This window comes from Mycteria americana, chromosome 1, assembly GCF_035582795.1.
Source record: "Mycteria americana isolate JAX WOST 10 ecotype Jacksonville Zoo and Gardens chromosome 1, USCA_MyAme_1.0, whole genome shotgun sequence".
Lineage (NCBI taxonomy): Eukaryota > Metazoa > Chordata > Aves > Ciconiiformes > Ciconiidae > Mycteria > Mycteria americana.
The window spans coordinates 56,495,580-56,521,269 of NC_134365.1; the positions used below are offsets into that span (position 1 = coordinate 56,495,580).

General features: G+C 44.9%; 1 protein-coding gene across 8 annotated transcripts in view; it reads right to left on the reverse strand.

Annotated features, from left to right (window-relative positions):
- MEI1 (meiotic double-stranded break formation protein 1) overlaps positions 1–25,690 on the reverse strand; it is a 39,288-nt gene that overhangs the window by 13,234 nt on the left and 364 nt on the right. For 6 of the 8 annotated variants that reach the window (XR_012775429.1, XM_075499415.1, XM_075499424.1 and 3 more), the window contains exons 1-20: positions 25,460–25,595; positions 22,959–23,009; positions 21,000–21,073; positions 20,214–20,319; positions 19,449–19,652; positions 18,065–18,195; positions 17,454–17,568; positions 16,523–16,639; positions 15,896–15,995; positions 13,224–13,358; positions 12,564–12,678; positions 10,896–11,014; positions 9,702–9,843; positions 8,191–8,302; positions 7,475–7,535; positions 6,126–6,223; positions 5,163–5,337; positions 4,906–5,053; positions 4,064–4,336; positions 796–961 (exon numbers count right to left, since the gene is read on the reverse strand). Coding sequence is in view for 7 of the 8 variants with exons in the window: in XM_075499415.1 (XP_075355530.1) it covers positions 796–961; positions 4,064–4,336; positions 4,906–5,053; positions 5,163–5,337; positions 6,126–6,223; positions 7,475–7,535; positions 8,191–8,302; positions 9,702–9,843; positions 10,896–11,014; positions 12,564–12,678; positions 13,224–13,358; positions 15,896–15,995; positions 16,523–16,639; positions 17,454–17,568; positions 18,065–18,195; positions 19,449–19,652; positions 20,214–20,319; positions 21,000–21,073; positions 22,959–23,007 (2,440 nt within the window). In the remaining variant the exon portion in view is untranslated. Of the gene's footprint in view, positions 1–795; positions 962–4,063; positions 4,337–4,905; positions 5,054–5,162; positions 5,338–6,125; positions 6,224–6,916; positions 7,001–7,474; positions 7,536–8,190; positions 8,303–9,701; positions 9,844–10,895; positions 11,015–12,563; positions 12,679–13,223; positions 13,359–15,895; positions 15,996–16,522; positions 16,640–17,453; positions 17,569–18,064; positions 18,196–19,448; positions 19,653–20,213; positions 20,320–20,999; positions 21,074–22,958; positions 23,010–25,459; positions 25,596–25,690 lie in introns of those variants that run through there. The other 2 variants (XM_075499467.1, XM_075499457.1) reach the window with 2 other exon arrangements.

The following is a 25,690-nucleotide window of genomic DNA, read 5'->3' on the forward strand; positions in this document are numbered from 1 at the left end:
AAACACTTTCCCTCTTGCTGCTTTCATCCCAACTGCTGCACAGCAAAACACCCCAAAGAGAGCAAGGCTGTTACAAGTGTCAGAGGCTCCCTTGGGAACAAGCAAAAGCTGTGCTGGGCCCCTATCCAGGGGAGCCAGGGACATCCTAGCCCTGCTCCCTTTTTCAGTTCAAGCTCACAGACTGCTTTGCACAGCACCATTCACGATGGAACAACAGTCCTAACTCCACAGCCAGGGCTAGTAAGGAAAACAGAGGGATTTCCCCCAGTCACAACCCTGCTAAATCTTTGAGAGATTTAATATAATTATGAGATCTGGTGATACCACAGTTCCTGCTTGGAGATCAAAATCACGAATGATTCAAACAATCTCTGCTCCTGGTCCCTGTGCCCTGGGAACTGAGTGTACTCAGGCACATCAAGCTGTTTTGCACAGAGAAGAAGCAAAAAGGAGGATGTCTTTCAGCCACCAGTTGAGCCCCTGTTCAAGCTGGGAGATTTACCAGTACAGCTCTCCACTTGAACACTTACGACAGCATAAGAAAACCTTGCCTTGGTTTAACAATCACAGTTTGAAGCCAGAACAACCTAAATCAGAAAAAGACTCTCACTTCAAAACAAGAATCTCCGGAGAAGGAAACTAAATCAGCACAGTTCTGTCCGTAAATTTCCTCATGCAGGTAAGTACTGAAGCTACATCAGCAATTCAAAAATACTTTATCCCAGACTGCATCCCTTCAGCCATCTACCCTGCTAGTTGATCTTACAGCAAGACCGAGTCACAGAGGGGAGTCACCTTGTAAGGAGGCTGAGCTGCTCTCTACCAGCAGCTGCTGCAGAATCTGTAGGAACTGACTCCGGAGGAGGTCACAGACAAGGACATCCTCATTTCTTTCCAGGAAGGTCCTTAGAGTCATCAGCACCTTCCAAGCCACCTCCACAGAGCTTGAGCAGACCAGGTCCTGTGAGGGAAGAAGCACACACATTACCTTTCTGCCCTGATTAGGCAGAAGTCACTGCTATTTAATACCATTATGCTAATCTGGTGCCTTGGGAAACAGCCTAATAAAGCACCGTTCAGATTAAGTATGTCCTGATTAAATAGAGAACTGAATAAAGCAGACGGACTCTCATCTGATAGGCACCTCTGAGTAATATCCCGTTTAAAGCATGCATTTGGCTATGTAACTCCCATCCAGCACACGAGTGTAGGGGTAACGTACATTTAAGGTCAAGGTTTTAGACAAGTGAGATCCTAAAGTCAGGGCCCTGTTTCCAACAGCACAGAGCCTCTGGCACTTCTGCTCTCCTTGTTGTTTTGAAAAATCAGGTTGCACATTAAAGATGCTTACCTAAAATCAAGCTTATGAGTCAGTCCATAGTTACTCATTTTCAAAAGGCTGGCAGCCTTGTATCTGCAGTAGCAACATAACAGCTAAACTGCGTGAAACGTACATAAACCAGACAAGCAATCACTCAATCACGGAAAATGGAAGAGTCGTGTACACAGCATTCAGCCCACGAGCCTGCTTCTTGACTACAGAGCTCTGTCTGGAGTCTCTGAGCTGAATCCCACAGCCAGTAGCCTTAATTTGGTCATACTTTTGTTGTTAAGGTGTTTAACATTAAATTCACCTGCACAGCATGTACAGATGCAGTCCCATAAAGATCAGGCAGAAAACGCCTGGTAGTGCTGACATAATATGATCGTCTCAACATGTATTATGTCAGCACTACCTTTCCTCTCCTCCCCCACTAGTCCTGGCTACTGCTTTGCAAATGGTACAGCTGAACGAGGTAAACAGAAAACTGGTCTCAGCAACCAAGCCTACAGCCTGCCAGGACAGCCTACTGCCTTTTCCAGCTGCCTTCCCCTATCACACACTAGTTATGCATCCAGACTGGAATGATGGAGAAGAAATGGCTGTGGGACCCCATACCCAGGGAAGGCAGTTAAGGTAAGAACAGGCTGCCTGTGCCAGAAAAACCTCTCTAGTTCTGAGCCTGATTCCTGCCCATATCTGAGACCTTCAGAAATAAGGAGCAGGGAGCTGTCTGCACAATTGGCTCCGCTGACATACATCTGCTCCATATGACATTCAGGAATGTAATCTAACATCAGTCAGCCTACCTCCATTCTCTGAGAGAGCAGCTCAGATCTGGAGCATAGAGAAAACAAGTGGGACTGTGTGATCATGATCACATTTACCCCCAGATGAACGCACACAGAACAAAATGGTACTAACCAAGGGCCACAGCCTTCCTGGTCCTGGTAAATGCATCACTGTGTTAACATTTTCCTTCCCACTCAGGAGCTCAAGGTGTCAGATGAAGCCACTAACCATCTGTTCTTTCTAATCCAGAGAATTATTAAAAGCAGATAAGCAAATAAATCATCCTTGGAAGGACATTCATTTTTGTTTCACTGTACCATGCAGAGGCCTTTCCATTTTACTAGTGCATTCTCAGGCTGAGGTTATTCACCTCATAAGTTTTGTTTACATCTGACAGTATATTTATCCCAGGATATTGCACTGTTTTATTAGCCCATCTAAATTCAGATTGATTATGCTCTTCCCCAACTGAAAGGTGAATTGTCAAAGCCTGTGATTTATTACAACTCACTTTAAAGACCAGGACAGAGCTAAATTAATTTATTTCTGCAAGAGCACATGGCAAGACAGAAAAGGGAAAGCAGGAATGTTGTACCATTCAGGGAAGGAGCCACTGTTTCTCTTTTCCTTACTGACAGACCTGTGATGTATACATCTGCTTTAGTTTATGGAGTGGTAGGTTCCAGAACTACTGCCAAAGGTAACAGCGTAGGCAAGTCTCATGGGACACTTCTCCTTAATTTGTACTGATACAGTACTCTGATCACTTTTACTAAAGCTGTGCCATGGTATCAAATGCCTGGATGTTGCTACCTACTCTGCAATATCAACCTAACTGTGAAAGAACTGCCCTATGCAAGAGCCCTCCTGTCACTCATTTCAGTAACCTGGGATATTAAAATTTACTTCATAGCCTCTTGGATCAGAACAAATACATGCCAGTTTATAATGCCTGATGGGTGCCCACTTAAAACCAAACCTTGCCTCTTCGCTGACATGGGCTTCTATTCTCAGTGATACATAGTTTTAGTTTCTCTAACAGGCTGGAAAAGAAACATCACAGCTCTTAACTTCTGCCCTTACAGGCAAATCTCATGTTCTTGTGTGGAAATGTTAGCAAGAATTTACTATGTGACTGGCTGAACAGTCATGGGACAAGTGGCCACTGATGGGGAGGGGTGACAGGGCAGGTGGGAGAGGTGGAAATGAGAGAAGGCCTCTGAGCAGCCATCAGGACCTGGATTCTGTCATGATTACATCAGTTAAAAGCTCATTACGCCAGCTAAAGGCAAACACACTAGTCCTGCTACTTCAAGACCCCTTTCTCCCTTGCACTGATTAATTTTCCCTGTCCCAAGATTTTTATTTTATCTTTTAAGAGCAATAAAATGTGGTATTTGCAGTCCTGAAAACTCAAGAGTACTGCAAAAATCTCTGACAAGACTCTCCAGTTAAAAACAAACAAAATTAAAACCCCAAGCAAACAGAAAGCCGTGCCCTTAAGACCTGTTCTCTGCACGCTGCTTTTTCAAAGTTCTTTGTTCCTCATACCCTTCTCATCTATCAGTAGTAAACCATTGCTCCCACATTAGCAAAACAGCTTCTTGAAAGGCTGCCACAGAAGAATCTGGAGTACTCAGCAGTATATCTGGATAGAGAAAGGAATGGGGTTTTTCATGGCATACATCAGCAGCACCTTTCCGATCCCTTCCTAGCCAACTCTCAGAAGATCCCTTTCTATCACAGTGGATGGATGAGAGAAAGAGCTAACACACACACAGAGTCCCATTTTCCATATCAGGCTTCCCTGGGAGGTGGAAGTCTGTGTATACACACATGGACCCTTCTAACAGAATCCTTGGCCTCATAACAGCACTAAGAGCTTTAAGAACCAAAAAGCTCCCCATATCAGGGCCAGGATAGCAGCCTGTCCTTGTGAAAGCCACATACCAGTAAAATAAGTAAAATGCTGGAATTGTTCTTCAGAATGGCAAGTATCGGGTTAGCACTGTTCAGCTGATCAGACACGCCAAAACCAGCTTCTTCAGTCTCAGCCTGCTTGCAGGCTCCCCAGGAAAACCAGAGCTGGAGGACTTGGTGTCCAAATCTACCCATAAGTTCAGGGTAGCGCAGGAAGAATTTCAGCAGGAGAGGGCAATGGACGTAGACCAAGCTCAGATCTGGAAGATTATCCAGGATCCTCCTTATGGTACACAACGACCTCTGGTAAGTGTGTGGGAGAGAAAGGGGGAGGGAGAGAGAGAACAAAATAATCACTAGATACTGAATATTGAAAAGCTGAAGTGATGAGAGTTTACTGTGAGAAACAGTCACACTGCCTTTTAAGTAGACAATCAAATATATCAGTTAAACATCATTTTGTGAAGCCCATTTGCATCACAAAGGCTAAGAAACTTGTAGGCTTTATACAGTGCTCAAAGCTGTGCAGCAGCAAAGAGCCATATGGGAACACTAGAAAGCCTGCTGCAGAGGCTGTAGATGTGTTCAGGAGACTGAAGCTATGAAATTTATTATATTCCGTATGTGAATTCACAGCCTATCCAACGCATTTACACTTCCCACACATACACAAGTTTATTCAGTCAAATCTATATTCCCTAGTGGCTTTTCACAGTTAACTTTCCAGAGTGTAGATGCACTGCACACTCTTCACTCATTCACCGCTCACCACCTATGTCAAAATACTTTCTGCACAAGGGTTGATGGGAGTGGGGAGAAACCTTAGTTTCAACAAAAAGGGTCCAAGAGGTAAGAAGGACATCTTCTTTTACCAAGTCCAGGGCTTTGCCTTTGTCCTGACAGACAGCAAGGAGGTAGAGTGCAGCTCTGAGTATGTATGGAGGGGGACAGTCTCCATGGTCCTGTGCTGATAGGAGGAAATTTCTTACGGCTAAAAATAATTCTGCTTCTGGGACAAACCTGCATTCAAGGAGATTGGAGTGGAAACAATAACATTAGACATGCCTTACTCACCAATACATGGTATGTAATGGCCACAAAACCACTTGCCTTGTTTCTCTTGGCTCACCTGTCCCCAAGGGTGTAGGCAAAGTATAAGAGTAGTATGAAGCAGTGTTGGTGGCTGCAAAGAGACTGATCCAAAGAGAAAGGCTCAGGGGTTTCAGCTAGGAGGAGAAGGCTTTCAGCAATGGTGTAGTTTAATTGAGGTAGACCCTTCTGCAGGAGCTCAGACATCTCTTGCTCTAGAAATAAAACTAATATGAACAGGCAGGCAGTGATGAGGAATGTCTATGACAAAGCAGAGTGGAACAGGGGGATGGAAGCATCTGCCTGCCCTAACTCAAGCACATTAAATTAGGGAAGCTCCTGATGTAAGATATATCAAAGCCAACCTAGTACCCCACAGCCTGCGTACGGCAAGCACACCTCTATGATTTAGCATGAATACAGGTATGAGATCTGATTTAATGGAGCTGGCTTTGAGGATGAAAAGACACTTCTGTTAGAGGTTCCCAGCTCTTTGCTGATGCTGCCTGTATGGTGACCAACTACTGCCAGTGGGAAAAGTGGCTTTTGTGATGTGGAAACTTTCATCTCTTTTATTTGGGACTTACCTATTATAGAAAGTCACAGTATAGACAGGAAAGCTTTATAGAGTATGCCAGAGGAAAAAATTACCTTAATCTGCAGATATGGGTAACTATGTGGCAGGTAATATTGTTCCAATTAAGCCATGCACATTTGTGCTAATAAATGTCACCATGTAAACAAAACCACAGGCAGATGAAACACATTCTTTCAGGTAGGGTTCCAAACTCTTCAAAAGGCATTCTCTGAGTGTTATCTCCTTGCTGGACCAGCTTAAAAAAAGCTGGGAAAAAAAATCTCTAGATAGAGCGCATGTGTGTCCTCCCTTCCCTCCTCCGTTGTCTTTTTTTTTTTTTTTTTTAATTTTTGCACCTATTGCCTAAATAGAGGGTGGCAGGGCCTCAAACTAAATGAAGCAATTTGTCTCTTTCCCCAAACTTGCCCTCCTGAGAAGAAGTTCTCTTCTTCTCTGTGGCAGAGTAAAGGCTCAGGCACAAGCTGCAGAGGAAGCTGGAACAGGCCTGATTCAAGGCAGGATTACTGTGAAGAAGAGCAGAAACATACAGTGAAGAAGGCTAGAATCATCCTCTTCATACTGCTAATATCACACGCTGTCTGCCAGAACCTCAGTTTACTGAATGATCACATACAAGCAACACCTGCCCCATCACAACAAGACTCCAGGACCCAACCTGGGCTTCCAGGAAGATGAGAAGTTCCCAAAGGAGAGTCAGCTCATAGATGTGGCGGGTAAGCACAGTGATAACAGAGCATATGTTCACATACCTTGGGACAATATGAATACAGTGGAGTACTCTCACAATCATCATACCTGGCATACACAGGGAGACCTGTAAGGGCAGGACCCCTAACACTGCAGAGAATGGGAGGTTTTTGAGGGTGGCTCCTGATACCTGATTCCACTGGCAAACACCAATAAGAAGATTTTGTAGCAATGGTGTTTCCAGGGATGAACAATGAAGAATGCCAAAACGTTAACTAAAAGTGTGAGAACAGCTCTATTTCCAGGTATTTCTCTCTCTCCAATGATTTCCTTGCAGAATAGGACATAACCAAACACCTTTGCACTGTAACACACCATCCTTGGTGCCCCACACTACCGTATTCAGAGGCCTAGATCACTCCCTCCACACACCATTCACAGGCATAAACATCCCCACTCCAAGTTTCACAGTGGCAACGTGGACTAGGGGTGCTGTGTGGTTTTTTTGCTCTTTTAATGAGATGCGGTCACAGGAAAGAGGAGGTAAAACATCTCTGCAGACCCACAGAGAGTCTCCCCAAGTGCTCCTCAACCTAGAAATCATAGCCTCTGCTACAGAAGACCCTTTGCAATGTCTGCTGTTGAAATCTTCCTCCTCCCTCCCATTTCTTACACATTATCACACCATGGCGAACAAAGATAGTGGTAATACGTGCCTAGGAAGCCAGAGCTCAGATGGAACTGATGCTACTGTTACTTCTCTTCAAAACACCCACTGATTTGACTACTCCAAAGTCAGGCAGCTTTATCTCTATCTGCATAGCTCATAAAGGAGCACAGAATTCTCACAACGCTGTGTAAATCTACCCGCCCCTATCTGACTGCTTCTCCCTTCTCCCACATCCAGCTTTTCCATTGTCAGTTACCATTTACATTTTGCAATAGGATACAACCACTCTTGAGTCTTTCAGCCTCCCATGTTGCCTGATCAGGTGCATTAGATAAGGCACGATCTGCTTTCCCATCTGGAAATTTTTTACTTGCTCACAATACCCACATCACAATACCTTTGTACAGAGCAAAATCTGGCCTTCAGCTCCAGTGTCAGTCGGATGAAGGACGAGGATGCTAGACAGAAAGCAAGACAAAAACGTCGAAGGAGTACAATAAGGGAGAAAAGTGTACAGTAAGGGAGAAAAGCAGGCAGGTCCCATAACCGTCCCCACACATCTCCATGCAAACCTGGTGAACAGGGCAGGCCATCTCAGAAAGAATACATTTTTTAGGCCTTCTCTCCCAAAGCAAACTACTCTGAGTTTGGTTTGGAGGGGAGTATCTGAGATTCATTTGTTTTCTCAGGAGGAGAAGGGAAGATTTGCCAGCTTCACATGTTTAGAATAGAGGAATTCTCTACATCACCTCTCTGATGTCCAAAGAGTAAGGAATACAAAGAGTAGATAGGATTTCTACATAGTAAAATCCCACCAACAATTCCAGCATAATCCCTGTCTACAGGAAGAGCCAATTCTGAATATTCCAGAGGAAAGGGTAAAGCTGACACAACTTACTTATCTAAAATAAAATCTGTCCCATCATCATTGCTAGACCAAGTAACTTTTTCATCCTGCTGAACATGACTGCGCACTCTGTTCTTACTCATATAAACATGTAATATAATCCTCCACATAAAGTCTCGTTAAGCTCATTGCCTCAGTAATATGCAGTAGCAGCAAGTTCCATCAGTTAAGAGCACAGAGAACATGATCCCACACTACCCCCATACCCAGCTTTTCGGAGAACTTATTCCGCATGTTTGGCACCACTGTAAAGAGGGTATTAAGTGTTGAGATGAAAACCTCCATCACTGATGGGCTGACAGCCCTTTCCAGGTAGTTCTGTGGAAAGAAAAGATCAGGTGCATGATACACAATAAACACTGAAAGCAGCAGCTTTCTTCAAGCCTCCTGCCCGCCCAGAAAATTAGATTTCTTAACCCAAACAAATGGAGTAACAGTTCTTCTACCAAAATGCCTGGCAGAAAGTACACAGGCTTACAGAGCACTTTGAAAGCAACTAACACTCCCTTCTGCCAACATTACGAGCTGTGCTGCTAACTCTGCAAGACATTACATCAAACAAGAAACTTCTTAGTGATTCCAGCTCACAACCAGTTAGGCCTTAATGCACAGCAACTGACATTACTGCCCATATTGCCCTGGAAGTAATTGGTCTCACAGGTCAGATGGCTAATTCTCCAGCATGGCATACAACATAAGACATACGCTTAAGTGCAGCTCACTTCAGTAACACTTAACATCTGTGCTTCAGCATTTTATTGAGTAGTGGCAAACACAGGCGTTTAAGCTCTCTACAGAGTCCAGCCCTAAACTGTTTAGAACAGAACGACTCAACTCACTCTTGTAGAAGGTCACTGGACAATTTTCTCACAGTCCATTAATTTTTACCCAAGTTCAATGAGCAAGAAACAGCCCGCTGACTCCAGCTTTGCCAAACTGGATATGCACTGCACCCTCCCTTCAGGGACGAGAACAGCAATGCCACTGCAGCTGCCTACCAAGAGATTGGTTAAAAACATACAAAACGAAACATCTCCAAGCCCCCAACAACTGCAAGAATCCATACACCTGAACCTGTGGCAAAGCACAAGCAAAATTTACTCAACATTTAGAACCACAACCAGAGTCCCATTGTTTTGACAATTCTGCTCAAAGTGTCTTAGTGACAGGTCTGTATGGAGCACTAAAGCACACATGACTCTCCATGGCTGATTTTTAAACCATGTCCCTGGCCTTACTGAGGCATAATGCTTAGTACTGCCCTTGCTGTATAGACTGGGCAGCCTCCTCAATACCTTCTGGAAAGAAGTGTGAAAACGAAGTTGCAAATGCAAAATACCACTGCTTTCCGGGACACAGGCAAGTTTTGAAAAAGTGGCAGAAGGGGAAACAACAGTTCAGGCACTCTTCATTTTCTGCAACATCCAGAGCTGCCATGGATTAGATAACATGGCAGGTAGGCTATGGGGATTGCACAGTCTGAAGAAACACACTGCCATCTACATGGAAGCTTTATGAATTTCTCCACCCCCTGAGACTGTACACTCCCATTTTGCATGAACTGTATAATGCCACATTTGGCTCTGGAGAGTTGGCAAATGCCACAGCTGTTCTTGGTTTACTCTACATGCTCTCTTCCCAAAAAAAACTTGTGCAACCCACTCTTGGTACCTTTCCACGTACCCAAGGTATAGACCAAGTTCAAAAGAAACCCTACCATGACCATGGGGATGCAGAGACTGTCACAAATCCTCAACAGGAACTCAGAGAAGTTGCTCAGCGTGTCCTTGCTCTCAGAGTTAGGGGCAGTGAAAGCATTCTCCTGGGCCATGGGGTCACTCTGGAATTCCACTGCTAACCTACAAACACACAGCAGATACCAGAGGAGAGAGGAATCCTCCTCACTCTGCAAAGGAAGTTGGGAAATACTGCATTTCCATCACAACTTTCACCATTAAGGACCCCACAAACACTTGATGGGTTGGAAACACAGGAATCTGGCAATCACAGAGAGCTACCTCTTGAGTGAAGCTATTAAAAGCTATTATAAGTCAGCAATGTTGCACAACAGTACAAGTTGGGAAAGGAAGACTTAACTTCTGCAAAGAAAGTATCTGCTGTGAGAAGCCCTAGTGTGGCAAGACTAAAGGTTCCCAGCCAGGCCAGAGTGCCTGGAGCACAATACAGCAAACCTCATGACAATCAGCCAGGGGACCATTCAGCTGCTCTAAAAACCATGACAGAACCCGAGTGCCCTCTAACACCACCCCAAGACACTGGGTCAGTGCAGACAGGGACACCTGCTTCTGACTGAATGATCTCAGCCAAACCAAATGCAAGTGATGAAAGGCAAAATAACTAAGTTGGCCAGACTTCCCTAACAACAGATCTGGTTTCACACACCACTACCTGCTGTGCAGCTAAGAGTGAGAGATAGCTCTCATCCAGAAAAACAGGAAATGTTGGTGCCTATAAACCCACTTGCAGTAACAGGTCACAGACATGAGCAAATCCAAGGCCACCATCTGGAGCAGATACACATTTGTTAAATGGTTAATCCCCTCCAGCAGTGAGACCACATACCCCACGGCACAGGAATATGGTTTCACACATACCTTCCAACCATTCTTACATCGTCATCAGTTTTGGCTAATTTTCAAGCAGTTCCTCAAAGGCCAAAGACATGAAATAAACTAATATGTCCCAGGCAAATTTCTTGGGAGACACATACAGTTGTCACAAATTTTCACTATCACTCCATATCCCTCCTTCTTTTGTTTCACTGACAAGTGCCATGCATTGAACTCACCTGTGATATTTCATTGGTGGGGTTGGGTAGAGGAACTCAGTTACAAAGACAGACGGACATGGACACACACACCACCCACCCACCTCCTTGACTTGTCCTCACCTGCAAGCATTTCTGAAACTTTCCAGGGTGTTGAGCAAGAACTGTCCCTGTCTCTGAGGAACTCTGCTGAGATTTCTGTTTGCTGGGTGACTCTGAGACACTGAGAAGAGGAGATCACCCTGTTAAAGGAGAGAAGTCTTTAAAAATCTTATGTTCACTGTTGGAAAAAATAGCTTTCTTCTCCAATACCAGCAGCAGGAAGAACAACAGATTTCCATTCACTCACTTCTTTCACATAACTTTTTTTCCTGTTGGGCTTTTTCCAGGGAGGGCAGAGTTAGAAAGCTTCCGTGCTCTTCCTAGGGAGGACAGAGTTACAGAGATACTAGTTCTGCACTGCCCTGTCTTTACAGTCTGTATTGCCGTGGTTTGGTCTAATCTGAGTTTTAAACAGCTCAGCTAATGGAGCTTCAAACTCTGGGAAAACTTGGTATTTTTAAAAAATTTTGTTTCTTCCAATTACTCTTCAGACAATGCTGAACAGTTCCTCTCCCTGCTCAGCACTGAAATCTTAGAAGTTCTCTACTTTGGCTCAGATTTGTAAGCAACTATCCATGTACTAGCTCTTGTTCCCACACAGCATCCTACTGAGTTCAGCCAGAAGCCAACTGCAGCGTCAGAGTTAATCATTCGCCAAAACTGGGAACCACTTGGAACTCAAAATCTGCCTTTAAGCCTTACCCTGTTGTAGTGGTCTTTTCCAAATACTACCAGAGGAGGGCATGGCCTGGCAGTTCAGAACTCCTTCTCCTTCTGCGTTTGATGGCTGAGATACCTTAGTACAGGTACAATCACTTCCCCTTTTCTCCCATTAAAGACAGCCTGGATGTCCTTCTGATCTGCCTAATTTCCTTCCTGTGAAGCTCCTTATTCTGAATGGGACACCACACTCTGTGTGGGTGCAAACAGACTGACCAACATCTGCCTGTGTGGCAGAAAGCAGTTCTGTCTCCTCCAGGCAAAGACAGACAGACATCTGGTACCACAGAACTTGGGCCTAAAGACAGTTCAGCAGGCATTTGGAGCTCTGCTACTCCAGCAAGATGCTCTTGCCACTACAGACATGCGATCTAAACCTACGTGGCTCTAACCCTAGAGCAAGAAGGCTCAGCCTGTGTCTTTTCACTAGCCATTTGTAATGGAGGCTCTCCTCAGAAGTGCATAGGTCCCAGCAGCACATCACACTAACTACATATTCCAGGAATAGGAAAGGATTTGCAGTTCAAAGAGTGGCTACCAGCTCCCTTGCTGAGGCATCACAGTGCATATATGATGACCCTCTTGCTCTGAAGGCACAGCAAGAGATGTTCATTGCCAAAAAAATAGATTGACCAACACAGCCTACAAGGTGGGGGCCTGAAGAAGGGGAAGTTCAAATGACCTTGGAGTACTGGACACATAAAGAGAGCAGCATGCTCAAGTGGTGCCCCACAAATCTTCATGAATTTAGAAAGACAACATTCACCAGCATCCATCTTCAGCTGCTTCAAAGACAAAGACTGGTACCATCTCGAGGCATGAGGATCAAAAGAAACACCAGAGAACCCAACAGCCACAGGGTAAGGGGATGGAACATATATACAACATCCACATAGTGTGCTAGGAGGATCAGGGATGATCCCTGTCCTGCTTGGTCCTACCAACAAGCAACAACAACTTTTGACTTACTGCATGCCTCTTGCTACTCTGTGGTGGGGAAAGGTCAGCACATCGCTTCAGCACTGCCTCCAGCAGCTTCTGTAGCTCTTCATATGGGACTGGAGGGGAGCTCAGATGGTCCTTCCTGAACAAGCAGAGAGAAAGACAGCATGCACTTTCCCTGCTGGGGACATTCCACCTGGGAAGGCAACATCAGCAGAAATAACTGCTCTTCTGACAGCAATATGCCATTGCCACTTCTCTCTAGCGCAGCATACTAAGGTCACCATATCTGAACAGTGCCTTCATCCAGATGTGAGCCCAAACACACCCTCACTGCATTCACTGTCTGCTCCCACTACAGTCTGGAAGCATGTGACTGTACAGAGTCTTACGCTTGCTGTTATCTATCTGGATGGGGCACAGAGTGACAAAGCCACAGCAGCTGCAGTACAAACCTGCCTGGGATGCTGAGTCCTTGCTGCAGCAACTTGCTGCCTACCACAGCTTCATTGCCCTGGCAGCCTTTTGGGGTGGGTGGGAAGCTAGCTCTGCTGTACCCACGCCTGTCTCAGCCAGAAGTCCCACTGCAGAGCATGCTCACCCACACAGCCACTGGGGAGCTGCAGAGACCAACATGGTATCAACAGATGTATCTGAAGAAAAGCCTGCAAAGACTTTCCTGCCTACCTCAGGAAAGCTGCCACAGCTCTTACAGCCTCCACTACCACCTCCAGCACTGGGCAGTTCACTGTCTCCATCAAAACATCAATGGCTTCTATACATACACCTCGGTTTGTGAATAATTTGATTTCCACTGGTTGCCTGAGAAGAAGAAATGAAGTAAACAAGGAGAATATTGTCAGACTTAAGTAACTGTAGTGCCCTCTCCTCATTTCACCAAATGGACAGCTGAGCCGTGTGGTTCCAGGCATGTTTTTCAGTATTCAGAGCCAGCTGCTCTCAAGGATGTAGTCTCAAACTTCAGCAGGTGGGGGGGTTGCTACAAAGAGTGAACTTCAGCAGGTCTGGAGCCCTACTACGATGAAAAAAACCCCACAGCCTGGATAACTGTGTGACTGCACCAGCAAACACTGACATGAAAAGCACAGGAAAAACAGGCTTTGCAAAACACCGCCATCTCTCTCCCTAGGACTCTATGCTGAGGCCATCTGCTCTGGTATTTGCGGGTTCATCTGGCAACTCATATTTCTGAGTAAACAAGCAAACACAACCATCCTAGAACAAGGATGATACCATGAGAATAGCTTCTCTCACAGTCCTATAGCACTTCCAATGCCAGATGCTGCCAGAAGGGCAGGGACTTTCATGAATTTGAAAAGTAATCAGGAAAATAAACAAAATCCAACTGTTCTGACAATTCTTCTTGATAGTGAGCATTTTGGTCATCTGATCACCTTGTGGCTCAACACCTTTGAGCATTCAGCACGAGAGCATGGAGGGATGACAAGCCATTAATCCCATTATTGGACAGAGCTGTATAAATGGCAGACTGTGCTCATTTGGCTCCTGGCAAGTCAGGTACAGTTGGGAAGGCAGGGAGAAGACAGGCAGCTACATGCGGACAAGAGGCACTAACACCCTGCCAGAGGGCCTCTCCGAAGTGAAGCAAGAAAAGCAGCACAGCACGACAGGAGCCAGACTTGGGAGCCAAAAGTATTCCCTGTTATTCAGTTTTCACAGATGTGCCTGACTAAAGTAAGCCAGGAGCACATGCTCCCATGCACAAATGGAAGAGGAAAGTGAACTTCAGCAGAATTACACTAGTAGCCCAGCTACAGGACAAAAAGTGAACAAAGGCAGAACCACTCTTTTTAGTCACTCAGTGGGATGAAACCCAGCTTGGCAGTCACCTCATGTTCTGCTGTGAGAAAAAGCTGTGAGGTGGGCAAGGCAAGGAAAAGGCCTTGTGGAACTCGGGCACCAGGAGCAGCCTCTGGCCCAAGCCATAAGCGATGTGCTGAACTTCCAAATTGTTTCTACTTATACCGTAATTCTATTAATCCTCTGTATTGCCTTTCTTTAATCGCTGACCTTCTGAAATAAAACACATCAGGGAAAAAAAAAAAGTCTTCACTGACTCATGCAGGGAGGAAGGGATGGAGGAGTATTGCTGACTCATTCAAGAGGCACAAACCCACTTGCAATATGGTGCACTATGATGTCTTTGGGGCCTGGGAGAAAAGTGTGACGGACAGCACTCTCGCAGCTTCCTGCAGCCTCTCGTCTTTGGGCCCCAAACTGTGCCTGACACTCTGGTTGTGCTGGGAGAGACAAGGGACACGCCAGGGAGAGCTACCCACCATTCCTGACATACTGCCAAGGGGAGTAGTATGTCCTGCTTGGACAACACCAGAGCACGGGGCTCGCTTACACAAGAGAATCCAGCTGCAAGGAAAAACCAAGAAGAGAGGTTCCAGGATGAGACCCCTTTCCCCACTACGAGATAGTTTTAAATAAAAAATCATTTCTAAGGCAAGGCTCAGAGAAACAGAATGGGTATTCTAGAAAATGAGAGTAATTGCACAGAGCGTTCTCTTTGTTTTACAAGCATAAATGCTGTAATTAGTGTTTCCCACATCCTGGTTTCTCTTTTTGACAGATCCCACACTGGCATCATCACACTGTTCTAGCACTGTTGCTTTTCCTTCTCCTTTTTACCCTGCCATTTGCTACAAAATTGACTATGACATTTCCAAAATTCAGCTCAAGGGCTCTCTTGGGGGAACTAAGTGGCAAAAACAAGACTCTGTCACTAGCATGACAGGACAGGAACAAGATCATAGAGGCAAGAACAGGAAGCACAGAAGAAAAACAAGCCAGGTTATGTTATTCCTTAGCAGAAAACAAGAGGGGAAAAAAGTGACAGAAGACATTAATATTTCAGCCTAGAATTTGTTTTTGCTGTTCGAATTTAGCTCAGATGATGATACAAGACTAGAAGCCATGGAATTTGCATGCTCTGTTTTGTCACAGAGGTGCACTTAGCAGGAGCTGGCCTGTTCACATACGCCTGGACCTTCCCAGCCCTCCTTCCTGCTCTATCTACAGCTGAAAGGAGATTTCATCTCCCAGATTGACAAGGAAGCAGGAAGAGGCAGATATACTGGTGGATGTACGCGCAAAGAGGACAAGCTGGGAGGTTCGGAAACAACCATCAGGCCCTTCTTCACAAGAATAAAGGAAATGCATTTGTTTAGCAATGTCTTTCAAACACAAAGGCTCTGGGGGTGTAGATATTTGGTTTCGGACAAAAAAAACTTAAAAAGCAAAAGCACCACAGCCTCCATTTTGGGGCACCAAACTCTGCCTGTGCAAGCTTGATGGGGGTACTCCCTTACCGTTTCAGTATTTCAGTGAAGAGCAGGAGCCCTTGTTTGTGCAACTCCACATTGTTCAGCTGCAGGACATCTTGGAGACTCCTCACCAGAGATTCAATGCCTGCACATGTTCAAGAGAAGTCACAGAGAGGGCTTTTAACACCCCAAACTGCAGGACAGAAGCAAAATTAATTTTTAAAAGGAAGGAAGATTTTAACAATTATTCTTCTGAGCCACTGACAAAAACAACTGCCCAAAACTGCTGAGTGTTCACTCAGCTCCCTGATAATAGGCCCCAACCTCCACTGCTGGAGGTAAGTCCAGAAGAACAGAAGGAATTTAGCATTTCTTCCTAAATCCACTCTTGGTATGTCCACAGAAACACCTAATCGTAACTTAGGTAGCGTCAGTCATGATAACTGGTTATATAACAAATGCATGCTCATCAGGAACTCATTAGGACAGTGACACTGTAAATTCAAGCTATGTTGGACATCACAAACATGTCTGATAGGTACTCATTTCCAGTCCTTTATCCATCCTGACTGGAAATTGTGATTGTGTGTAAAGTGTTGAAATTCAGCCAGAGGCACAACAAATGCCCACAGTATTACTGCAGTCACTCTGTCAGAAAGGTTGATGACTCACCATAGACTGTGTGACACTTCGAGAAGAAAAGGTGTTCTTCAGTTAGGAGAAGCAAGCAGCAATACACTGACCAGATGAGAATTTCACTGTTGCATGAGAGACACTCAAATAGGAATTCTGCAAACACACACACACAAATAAGGTCACCCTGGTAAGAGGCATTCTGCTCACAGCACGGCACAGCTGCTCCTAGAACAGAGCAGAGGAAGGAGAAGGAAACAAGGAAACATAGCAACAGCCACAGGGAGAATGGTTATATTACGAAATGCCAGGAATGGAGAATGGACTGGATGCTTGGGGGTATGCTAATCTTCAAAACAAGGTGATTGGAGAGCAGAGTCCCGCAGGCCGGCATCTTCCCAGCACAAACTCAGCAGGCAGGAGCTGACTTGTGGCTCTAGCCTTTGGCACAAATGAGAAGTCACAAAGCAAGCTTTACCGCAGATGCAGTGATCTTTTTTTCCTCAGAACTTTTACATCTCCCAAAGAATTTGTAAAATGAAAGCATTTCTGTCTTTTGGAATTACAGAGAAATAATAAACCATCTCCCACAGCCGCATTCTTATGCTAAATCCTAGACTGAATTCTGTGCAAACTTACAATATTTAGTGGGATAAGATGGAAGCCCGGTCTGTTTAGGCTTGTATTTAAGGTCCTGCAAGAAGGACCTTGACCTCAAGGACTTATCCAAATTCTTGCTGTGGAAACTCCATTCTGCCTGTTGACAGCTGCTTCTATACTTTCAGTTGAAAACTTACTCTTCCCTTCTATTCCTAAAATCACATTAGCCATTTTTACTGGTATAAAATGGTCACCACACACATTGTGCCATCAGTGGATTTCATGGAGCCAGACTGATTCCTAAAACAAACAGCCAGGGAATGCTTTGATATTGGGAGATGAACAATAAGATGCTACTGCATTTCTTCACCTGGAACATCCGCATGGATAAAAGCAGGAGCGTATCTGCTGGGAGAGTGAACCAGCACTGCAGTCACACAGTGAGAACTTGCTGCCTGTAACATCTCATCTCTGGTCAACAAAAGCTGTTGGGAAACAAAAGTCAAAATGAGAGAGGAAGTCAACTATGCAGATATAAGTAGGAAACAGTTTCCTCTACATTTTTAAATTTAAAACATAAACGAAGATCTCTTTTGGCATGTAGTTCACAGATTAAACTTGCTATGGCAAGAGAAAACACTGGACGAAATACACTAAAAAAAATGCAAAATGAGAACCACAACAGAGAAGATTATGAGTAAGAATAGCTCTGCCCCCATGCTTAGTCATGCTGGCACTACAAGTGCTGTATCAGACCTCAAGTGTGAGTGAGTAAAATCAGCTGAGGTCAGGAGTAAAATTTCCCCCCTCCAGGATGCAGGAATGAACAATGAGGTGATCTATGGGGGTGTCCTCATTTCCCACTGCAGCCTTTATTGCTGGTGTTGGCAACAGCATACTCAAGTGCCTCAGATAAAGATTCAATACAGGCCAGCAAATTCTTTACGTCTACTGACAATTCACTACTACTTCAGCAATCACCTTTTTGAGAACAAGTGGCAGTGGATTTTCCCCTTCTAAAAAGTCAGGGTTCTCAGACTCCTCCTCTGTCTTTGAATTATTCATAAGAATGGATACAAAATGGTCAGATTTCAGCAGCTCCTTTAGCAAACCTGCAAAAGGGGGAGCAAGAGTGAGCACCATACTGGGCATAGCAAGGATTATATTAACACAGGAGTATTTACAGCCTAAGACTTGTTGCCAACTTCTCCCCTTTCCTGCACTCCTAACAAAGGCCCTCACCTCCAGTTTAGGGAGCTGCTTCTCACTGTGTCCCCAGATACTGCCATGAGCCCCAGGTCTTGCAATCCCTTGACACTGATGCTTTTTGCTGGGTCTGATTTGCTGAGTACCCTGTTCCTTCTCAGAGATGTGCATGTGCACTGGTACGTGATCTCAGGAGCACTCTACTCGCATGGTCTTCTGTGCTCCAGTACCCACCCCTTAAACTGTTTTTGGGAGAGCTCTTGACCTGCATTTTTCTCCATGCTACAGTCAGTGACCCAACAATAACTTGACACTTTCCCTGGAATACTTCCTAGAGAACTGGCATTTATCTTCCCCTTTTACTTTCACAGGCTCTTACTGAAACAGCTGTGTTTACCTAAAGGATATCCACACACACAAAAAAGTCCTCAGTATAAAAGTATACAGCACTGCTACAGGTATTGATGCAAATCATCAGTACATGTCAGTACAAATTCACAAGGGGTATTGTCTGAGCTATAGAATTCTACTTTCAAAGGAATCATCATCTATTTCTAGTAGCTGAGTAGATGATCTGAGGAGCAATCCAGTTCCTGCTTACCTCCTACAAGAAAAAGGAATTCCCTGGATGGTTTACAAACAAGCAATGTCAAACTGTGCTCCCCAGCAACAGTTGATATGTGCAGTTGGAAGCATTAATGCAAGAAAGCACCACTTCCACATTAGCTTTCTAACCTAAATAACATGATGCCCCACATCTAATGACCATACTTGTTAGACTTCATCCCACTAATCTGCAAAACCCACCTGTCTGTACATAGTGTTTGCATTTGGACACTTTGAGGGATGCTCTGTTCCTAGGATGAAACATCAAATTGAGACAGGACAGGCCACCGTGCAAGCTCTGAAGAGACTCTGAAGATTAGTCAGTGCTAGGCAAATGTGGGGCTCGAGGGACAATGGAGGGCTGGGGGAGCTCAGCAGCAGGTCTGAGCCATTTGATTGCTAAGGCATAACAGAAAGGATTGACTGCTTCAGACAAGCAGCAAAAAGCTCTTCTAGGGAACAACCCTCATTAGAGCGTCTAAACCAGCCAAGGATTTCTTCCTCATTCTAAGCCTTCCCTTGCACCTTGCAGTTTCTCTCAGCAATGCCTTACCCAAACAATTAACCTGCAGCTCCTTTGTCTGCGCACGCCCCAAGGTATTCAAGAAGAGATCACACAGCCTTTCTTCAAAGTGTGCTGAGAGCCGTTCCGTGCCAACAGGAGAGGAGTACAGCTTGCCATATAAGTAGCAGACAGCAGCCTTTATACCTTCATTTGGGTACATCAAGCCCATCAGCAGATGATCCACTAAATTACCTAGCGTGGGGAACAGAAACAGCAAACATTCACACTAATGAACTGACTTTTTAGAAGGACCAACCTATTTCCCTTGAAAACTTGCAAAAGCCCCCTGGACAGACTGGTGTATGCAGATTAATGAATGCCACAATTAGATGATATGCTCACCACCATCTGTCCCTCTGAGCAGAGGTACAGTAATAAACAGCTAGAGGAACTCGCTGTTCACCATATGAAGATCCATCATCCCAGCTACTTCTACAAACAGCTAAGCTTGCTCACCAGACCCCCAGGGGCTGGACCAAGGAAAGAAAAACTAAATGTATGTTGCCTGTGAGGCAGACCCACAAACCCCAGTTCACAGAGGCTGGTTTTGCCAGGCTGGCTAAGAGCACAATGACAAGCCTGCTATGAAGGTACTGACCTGCAACCCAGCAGGCCTGAATGCCACTCTGACTTCTGGACAGGCTTCTTGTGTGACCTTCATGAATTCGCACAGGGGATAGGGGAGTGCATGCATGCATATGTGTATTAGGGCCGTGAATAATACCCTTCAGTGGGGCATGACACATTACTCACTGTGCTCTACCACCAGTATATCAGCAAAGCCTGGGATGGCATCTGCCAGCTTGCCCAAGAGAGTGAATGTGGGCAGGCTGCCTCTCATGGTATTTGCTTTGCACAGCTGTAGAGGAGACAGAGAAAGAAAATGTTCCACTGGCAAGGACACAGTCCAAAGGCAGAAAGGCACCCAAACCAGCAAGCTCTCGGTGATGCATAATCCTCCAGAATAGGATCTTTTCCTAAGCTGGGTCCTCTTCACCACTTAGGATAAACCACAGGAAAACCCTGAACACACTGCTAAGTGTCCAAAATGTCTTTTAATTAATCCAAGAAATCTCTTGTTTGTTGCTCCTTTTCTTCTCTCTCCCCTCCAGCTCTTACATGAGCAGATGAACCAGCTGAACTTCTCCCCACTTTTGCTACTTCCCAATTTTTTGTACCCCATGGGACCATCACAAACTTAGGAATGAAGAGAGCAAGAGCCCACTGCACAGGCTGGGAAAGCTCCCCATATCACTGAAACAGAAAGGTAGGAAAAGAAGAGCCTGAGGAAGCCACACAGCTTCACAAGAGCATCAGTGAAGCCATATGGCTGCAAGGCATCATGGGAACAATAGGAAAACTCTAGGGTAGACACCAACAACACTGCCAAAATCACAGCAGGGAGCTGGCACTAGGACATCCCACTGCAACAGAGGCTGCATCCCAGCACAGTAGCTGCAGTCTTGCAGGGCCACTCATTCCCATCTCATCAACCTCTGAAGGATTCAAAGGAAGGGCAGGGAATTCATCTTCACTGACCTCTTTTTGGCTTTCATCCAAAATGCAGCGTAAGTACTGTTCTGACTTCAGCTCCACTACAAGCCGCACCAGAACTAGGCAGAAGAAACAGGATCAGTAATTCACACCCAAGAGCACTCACAATCCATCTTCCACAGGGTTTTAGCAGACCAGTGAGCACAGAGCTTAGAAATTAAATGAGCACGGAGGTGCTGAGAGAGCAGGGTAATGTCGGCATTCCCAGCACTATTACTTCTGATAGCCCAGCCCGAGCTCTCTTCAGCAACATTACAGCAGTCCTGTTCTAGCTGCACTACAAACCATGCATGGAAATGAACCGCAAGCGACAAACTGAGCATCAGCACACCAAGTAAACACAAGGAACTAGGAAGAGAAGGAAACAAAGCTCTAGCTTAAAAGCATAAAAATTTCTGGTAATTGAATAGAGCAGGCTTCCTACAGTAGGAAAATTGGCCTTTAAAAACATATCTTTCCAGAGAAGATAGCAGAACTGAAACTGCTGAGTATCCTTAGATGCAGACTGAGAGCTCCTCCTCCAGCTGCTACTGTCCCCGAGGTAACAGTGCAGTCTATCAGCCACTCCTCCATACTGCAGTTACCCCACATACCTTGCCAGAAAGCAAGGCCCCAGTCACCTTTGTGGTACTGTTCACCTCCTCAGCCCCAAGTAAGGGCTGTCATTCTTGGTTCACTGCAACTTTAAGAACTCTATCCGCTCTGTCCTAATAAGAGGAATCAACAAGAAACTATGTTTACCAGGCACTGGCTGCACATCACCTGGGGCTTCCCTAACAAAATCACAAGGGAGTTGCCTGATGCTGGCAGGCTGCCTCTGCCTCCACACATATACCAGTGGATCAGATTCAGGAAGCAAAGATCCTCTTCTGGTATTTTTAGAACCTGGGCACCTAAGTGTTCAGTAGATAAAGTTTTGACAATAGCCCCATTACTGAGACACTGTGCAGAATATTGTTCCACAGGATTTGGTGAGCCTGTCTTGGATGCATCTTGCTGTCATGGCATGACTCACTTGAAAAACACACTCTTGATTTGTATTCTAGGAAAGCATCATAAAAAAAAATACCAGAGACTTCTAGGTTCACCATCTCTTGGTATATCTGGGGCAATATTGGAGGTTTATCTAGGAGACCTGCTTTAGCTAGAGAGCTACGCATCTCAGCAGAAGCATATCTTGACAGGGGTGATTTATAGATGGTTTAATGGCCCTTTCTTGCCTTGAATCTCTAAAAATTTTTAAGAGTTAGGGAACACTAAGTTAAAATTCCTTTGTTTGAAAGCATCCATCTCTCAAAAGACTGGTAACATGACAGGGACTTTTCACCTTTTCAACATCATTTCAATCAAGTGCCTGAAAACTGAAACCCCTCTGGAAGGAGGAGCTGGTCACACCCTCTTTCATCTTTCATGGCTGGACAGGAGGAAATCATTCCATTGCTAATATCACTAGACTCAGCAGAGATGCCCAAGGTTAACTGGACTGCAGAGATTCCTTTGTCAGCCCTGCAGGTGTTTCCTTCAGATTTCAAATGAAGGACTGCTCACAAAGAGGAATCTGCAGCCTGTACGGGTAAATCCCAAATACTCTGTCCTGAGGAGAAAGCAGTAGATCCCAAAGACTGGAGCCTACAGGAAGATTTCCATTTGCTTTGAGACTTTGGTCAGCTCCAAAGATGCCAAAGATGAGGCATTGTTTACCACTGTTACCCATCTCACACTAAATTCATGGCACACACAGAACCTGAGAGAGAAATGCTAAATATTTAAATCTGCATGCACTCCCTTGTCCCCAAATATTGGAACAGTCTGCTCATCACTGGTGCATTGATAGAAAATAGATGCTCTTCCCAATTCAAGCTGTGTAGAAGCTGAGCATCTCACCATAGACAGAGCCTCCCTTCACGAACTGCCAGTAATTGACACATGGCATCTGCCTCTCACCTTCTACAAATAGGTCCAGGGCACTGCTGTCTTCCACAGTATGCAACATCCCTAAAAGATAAACCACAATCAGTCACGGAACTCATTCCCGCCTGTGATTATCAGTGCTGTAATGCCTTCTTGTAAAAAGAGCTGCAAATTTTTTTCAGAACTGTTTTGTTTTCCCCACTTTGCATGACACCAGCCTGACTTTGTCAAAAGATACTCTCAGGGAGTATTGCAAAAGATGCCTCCATAAGCAGGACACTGGCATTCGGTTCTCTTGCAAATTTTTTATGTACTTTATAGTTGAAGTCAGTGGCTCCACCTATGTAAGTAAATATGTAACTGCTACCATCACCACATCTCACTGCTTGTATCCAATATTACACATCCGAAACAACACTCCAGAATGACAGAAGTTAGAGCCCAGCCGTGAGTTGTCCCTTCTATCTTCCATTCATACCAGTTACCATGAACAGTCTTCTCCCTCCACAGTACTGAAAATCCCGAGACCAAATTTGAACACCAGGTTTAAAGCATACTGAAACTATTCTAACATTAAATTGAAACTGAAGGCACCACTTCACAAGTCATTTGTACGATGACAGCGTAAGATTGGATATATTAAAATAAGCCACTGTCTCACTCTACTACACCACAACAGACAAGAAACTCCACCTCCCAGCTCCTTCCAACTTCAGGTACCTACAGCATCAGGAATCTGGTTCAGACCTCCACTTCTGCCACACCAAACCACTTGTTTCAACACATCCAATCAAATTACCTCCCCTCCGGAGTCTCCATGACCTCTCATAAATTTGACCAGCTAAAGCAATGTTATGACATTGCAGGTGAAGAAATTACTTATTTCCTGCCTCATGTGCCCAATCCTCAGTAACTTCCTTACACCTTGGAAAAGATTTGCATATAGCATTAGTGAACATTGCAATATTAGCCGGATGAAATTCAGGCTTACCTGAAATTCACCATCTCCTCATATGTAACACTCCACACTACACCTCTGTTCTCTTAATGCTCTTTCTTCTGCCTGTGGTTATCCCAATATTCTCTCTCCAAAAATGAATGTATTTTCCTGAATTTACTATTAATACTTCCTCCACAGCACTGCTCAAACCTTCGGGGATCCCCCTTACGCTCTTGCACCAAATGATCCTTGGTTCATTCAAGCTCTATCCAAAATGTACGTCATTGTTTGTAGCCCCAAACTTAGACTGGGATTCCAACTGCTCTAGCAGTTACACCAAGTACAGTAAAATCCCAAAGCTGCCCTCAAACCATCCAATTGTAAAGCTTCGTAAAGAGAGAGAGAATTATTATTTAAAAGCAGACAAGAGCACTGAAATGCAAGCACAGCTACCCTGTCTTCTAGGGTATTTCATGTTAGGGTCATATAGTGTAGAACTGAATTGGCCATAAGGACCACTCCCTCCACATCTGTATAGGATTATTTGCGCAGACAGCACTCAGTAAAAATTTGTGCAACGGAGATAACTAAACCTGCAGAAAGTTCTGTTTCTAACAAAGCTGCTTTCAAAACATGCACAACACAGTTTGTGCTGGGAAATCAACTGGGAAAACACTGTTTGAATTATTCAGTGCGTCAAGGCAGGGGAAGGGGCTTGTAAGTCACTTTCCCCCAAAGAACAAGAATTATCTGTGATGTGCAAATGAGATCATGGAATTAAAGGAATCCAGTATCTTTCCCCTTTGAAAGCACTCGCATTCATACCCTCCACCTTTCTCTTCCTGCCTTATTGTTCCCTCATTTAGACCATTATTTCTTCTCCATCAAGATTTCAGGCAACGTTTCAAAGACCTTTCCCACAGCACTGCTGTGCAAACACAAACCAGTAAGAGATGTTCAGGATCACAGAGACTGTTACTGGAAAGGCACTTTCTGACATCCCGCTGAGCACTATTCTGCTGTGAGGCTGACCCACCAGAAAGAAGCAGGTATTACAGTCCTGTGGCTACAAGAACTTCTACAAATGTAAAGTGATGGTGTGAAAAAAACAGCATGTAGATTTGTATTTTGCACATTTGATATTAAATCCTGCAACACCTTTTTAAGCTCACACTTTCATCTCTGTATGAATCTTCATATAATGCCACAGTTCAGCAAGATGAGAAAGCACTGAGGCATGAGACCAGAATGGAGGGCATTCAGGGAAGAGTCATACGCCAGGCACTCCCTGTTCTCCAGAAAGACTTTACAGATACATCAAGATACTTTGGAAAATTGCAAGAGCTTTACGAACATGCCAATCCTGCTCCTCGGGGAATAAGGAAATTAATTAACCTATTCTAAATCAAATGACAGGCAGTTTTCCACAGAGAGTAACAGCACACCTAACATAGAATGGTGGAAGTACGGAATTAGGTACCTCAATATTCTTTTGCCTTTTTTTTTTTCTGAACGTGGAGAAGCTTTACGCGTATACAAAAAAAGGTAACTGCCTTCTCCCTGCTGCTGCACTAGGCCACAGCAGAGCTCTTACCAAAGAGAGTTCCTATCAAATGAATGCAGACCCTCTCATCCGGTGCCAGCAGCTGGACGACCGGCAGCGCCTGCCAGGCCAGGGCATCCTGGAGACGGGAGAGGACGTGCTTCTTGCGCACCAGCTACGGATCAGAGACAACAACCCGTTAGCACTTAGGTCCGAGCCACCCCGCTGCTCCCACCGCCCTGGGGGGAAGAGTGCCACCAGGGCCCGAGTGCCAAGGTGATA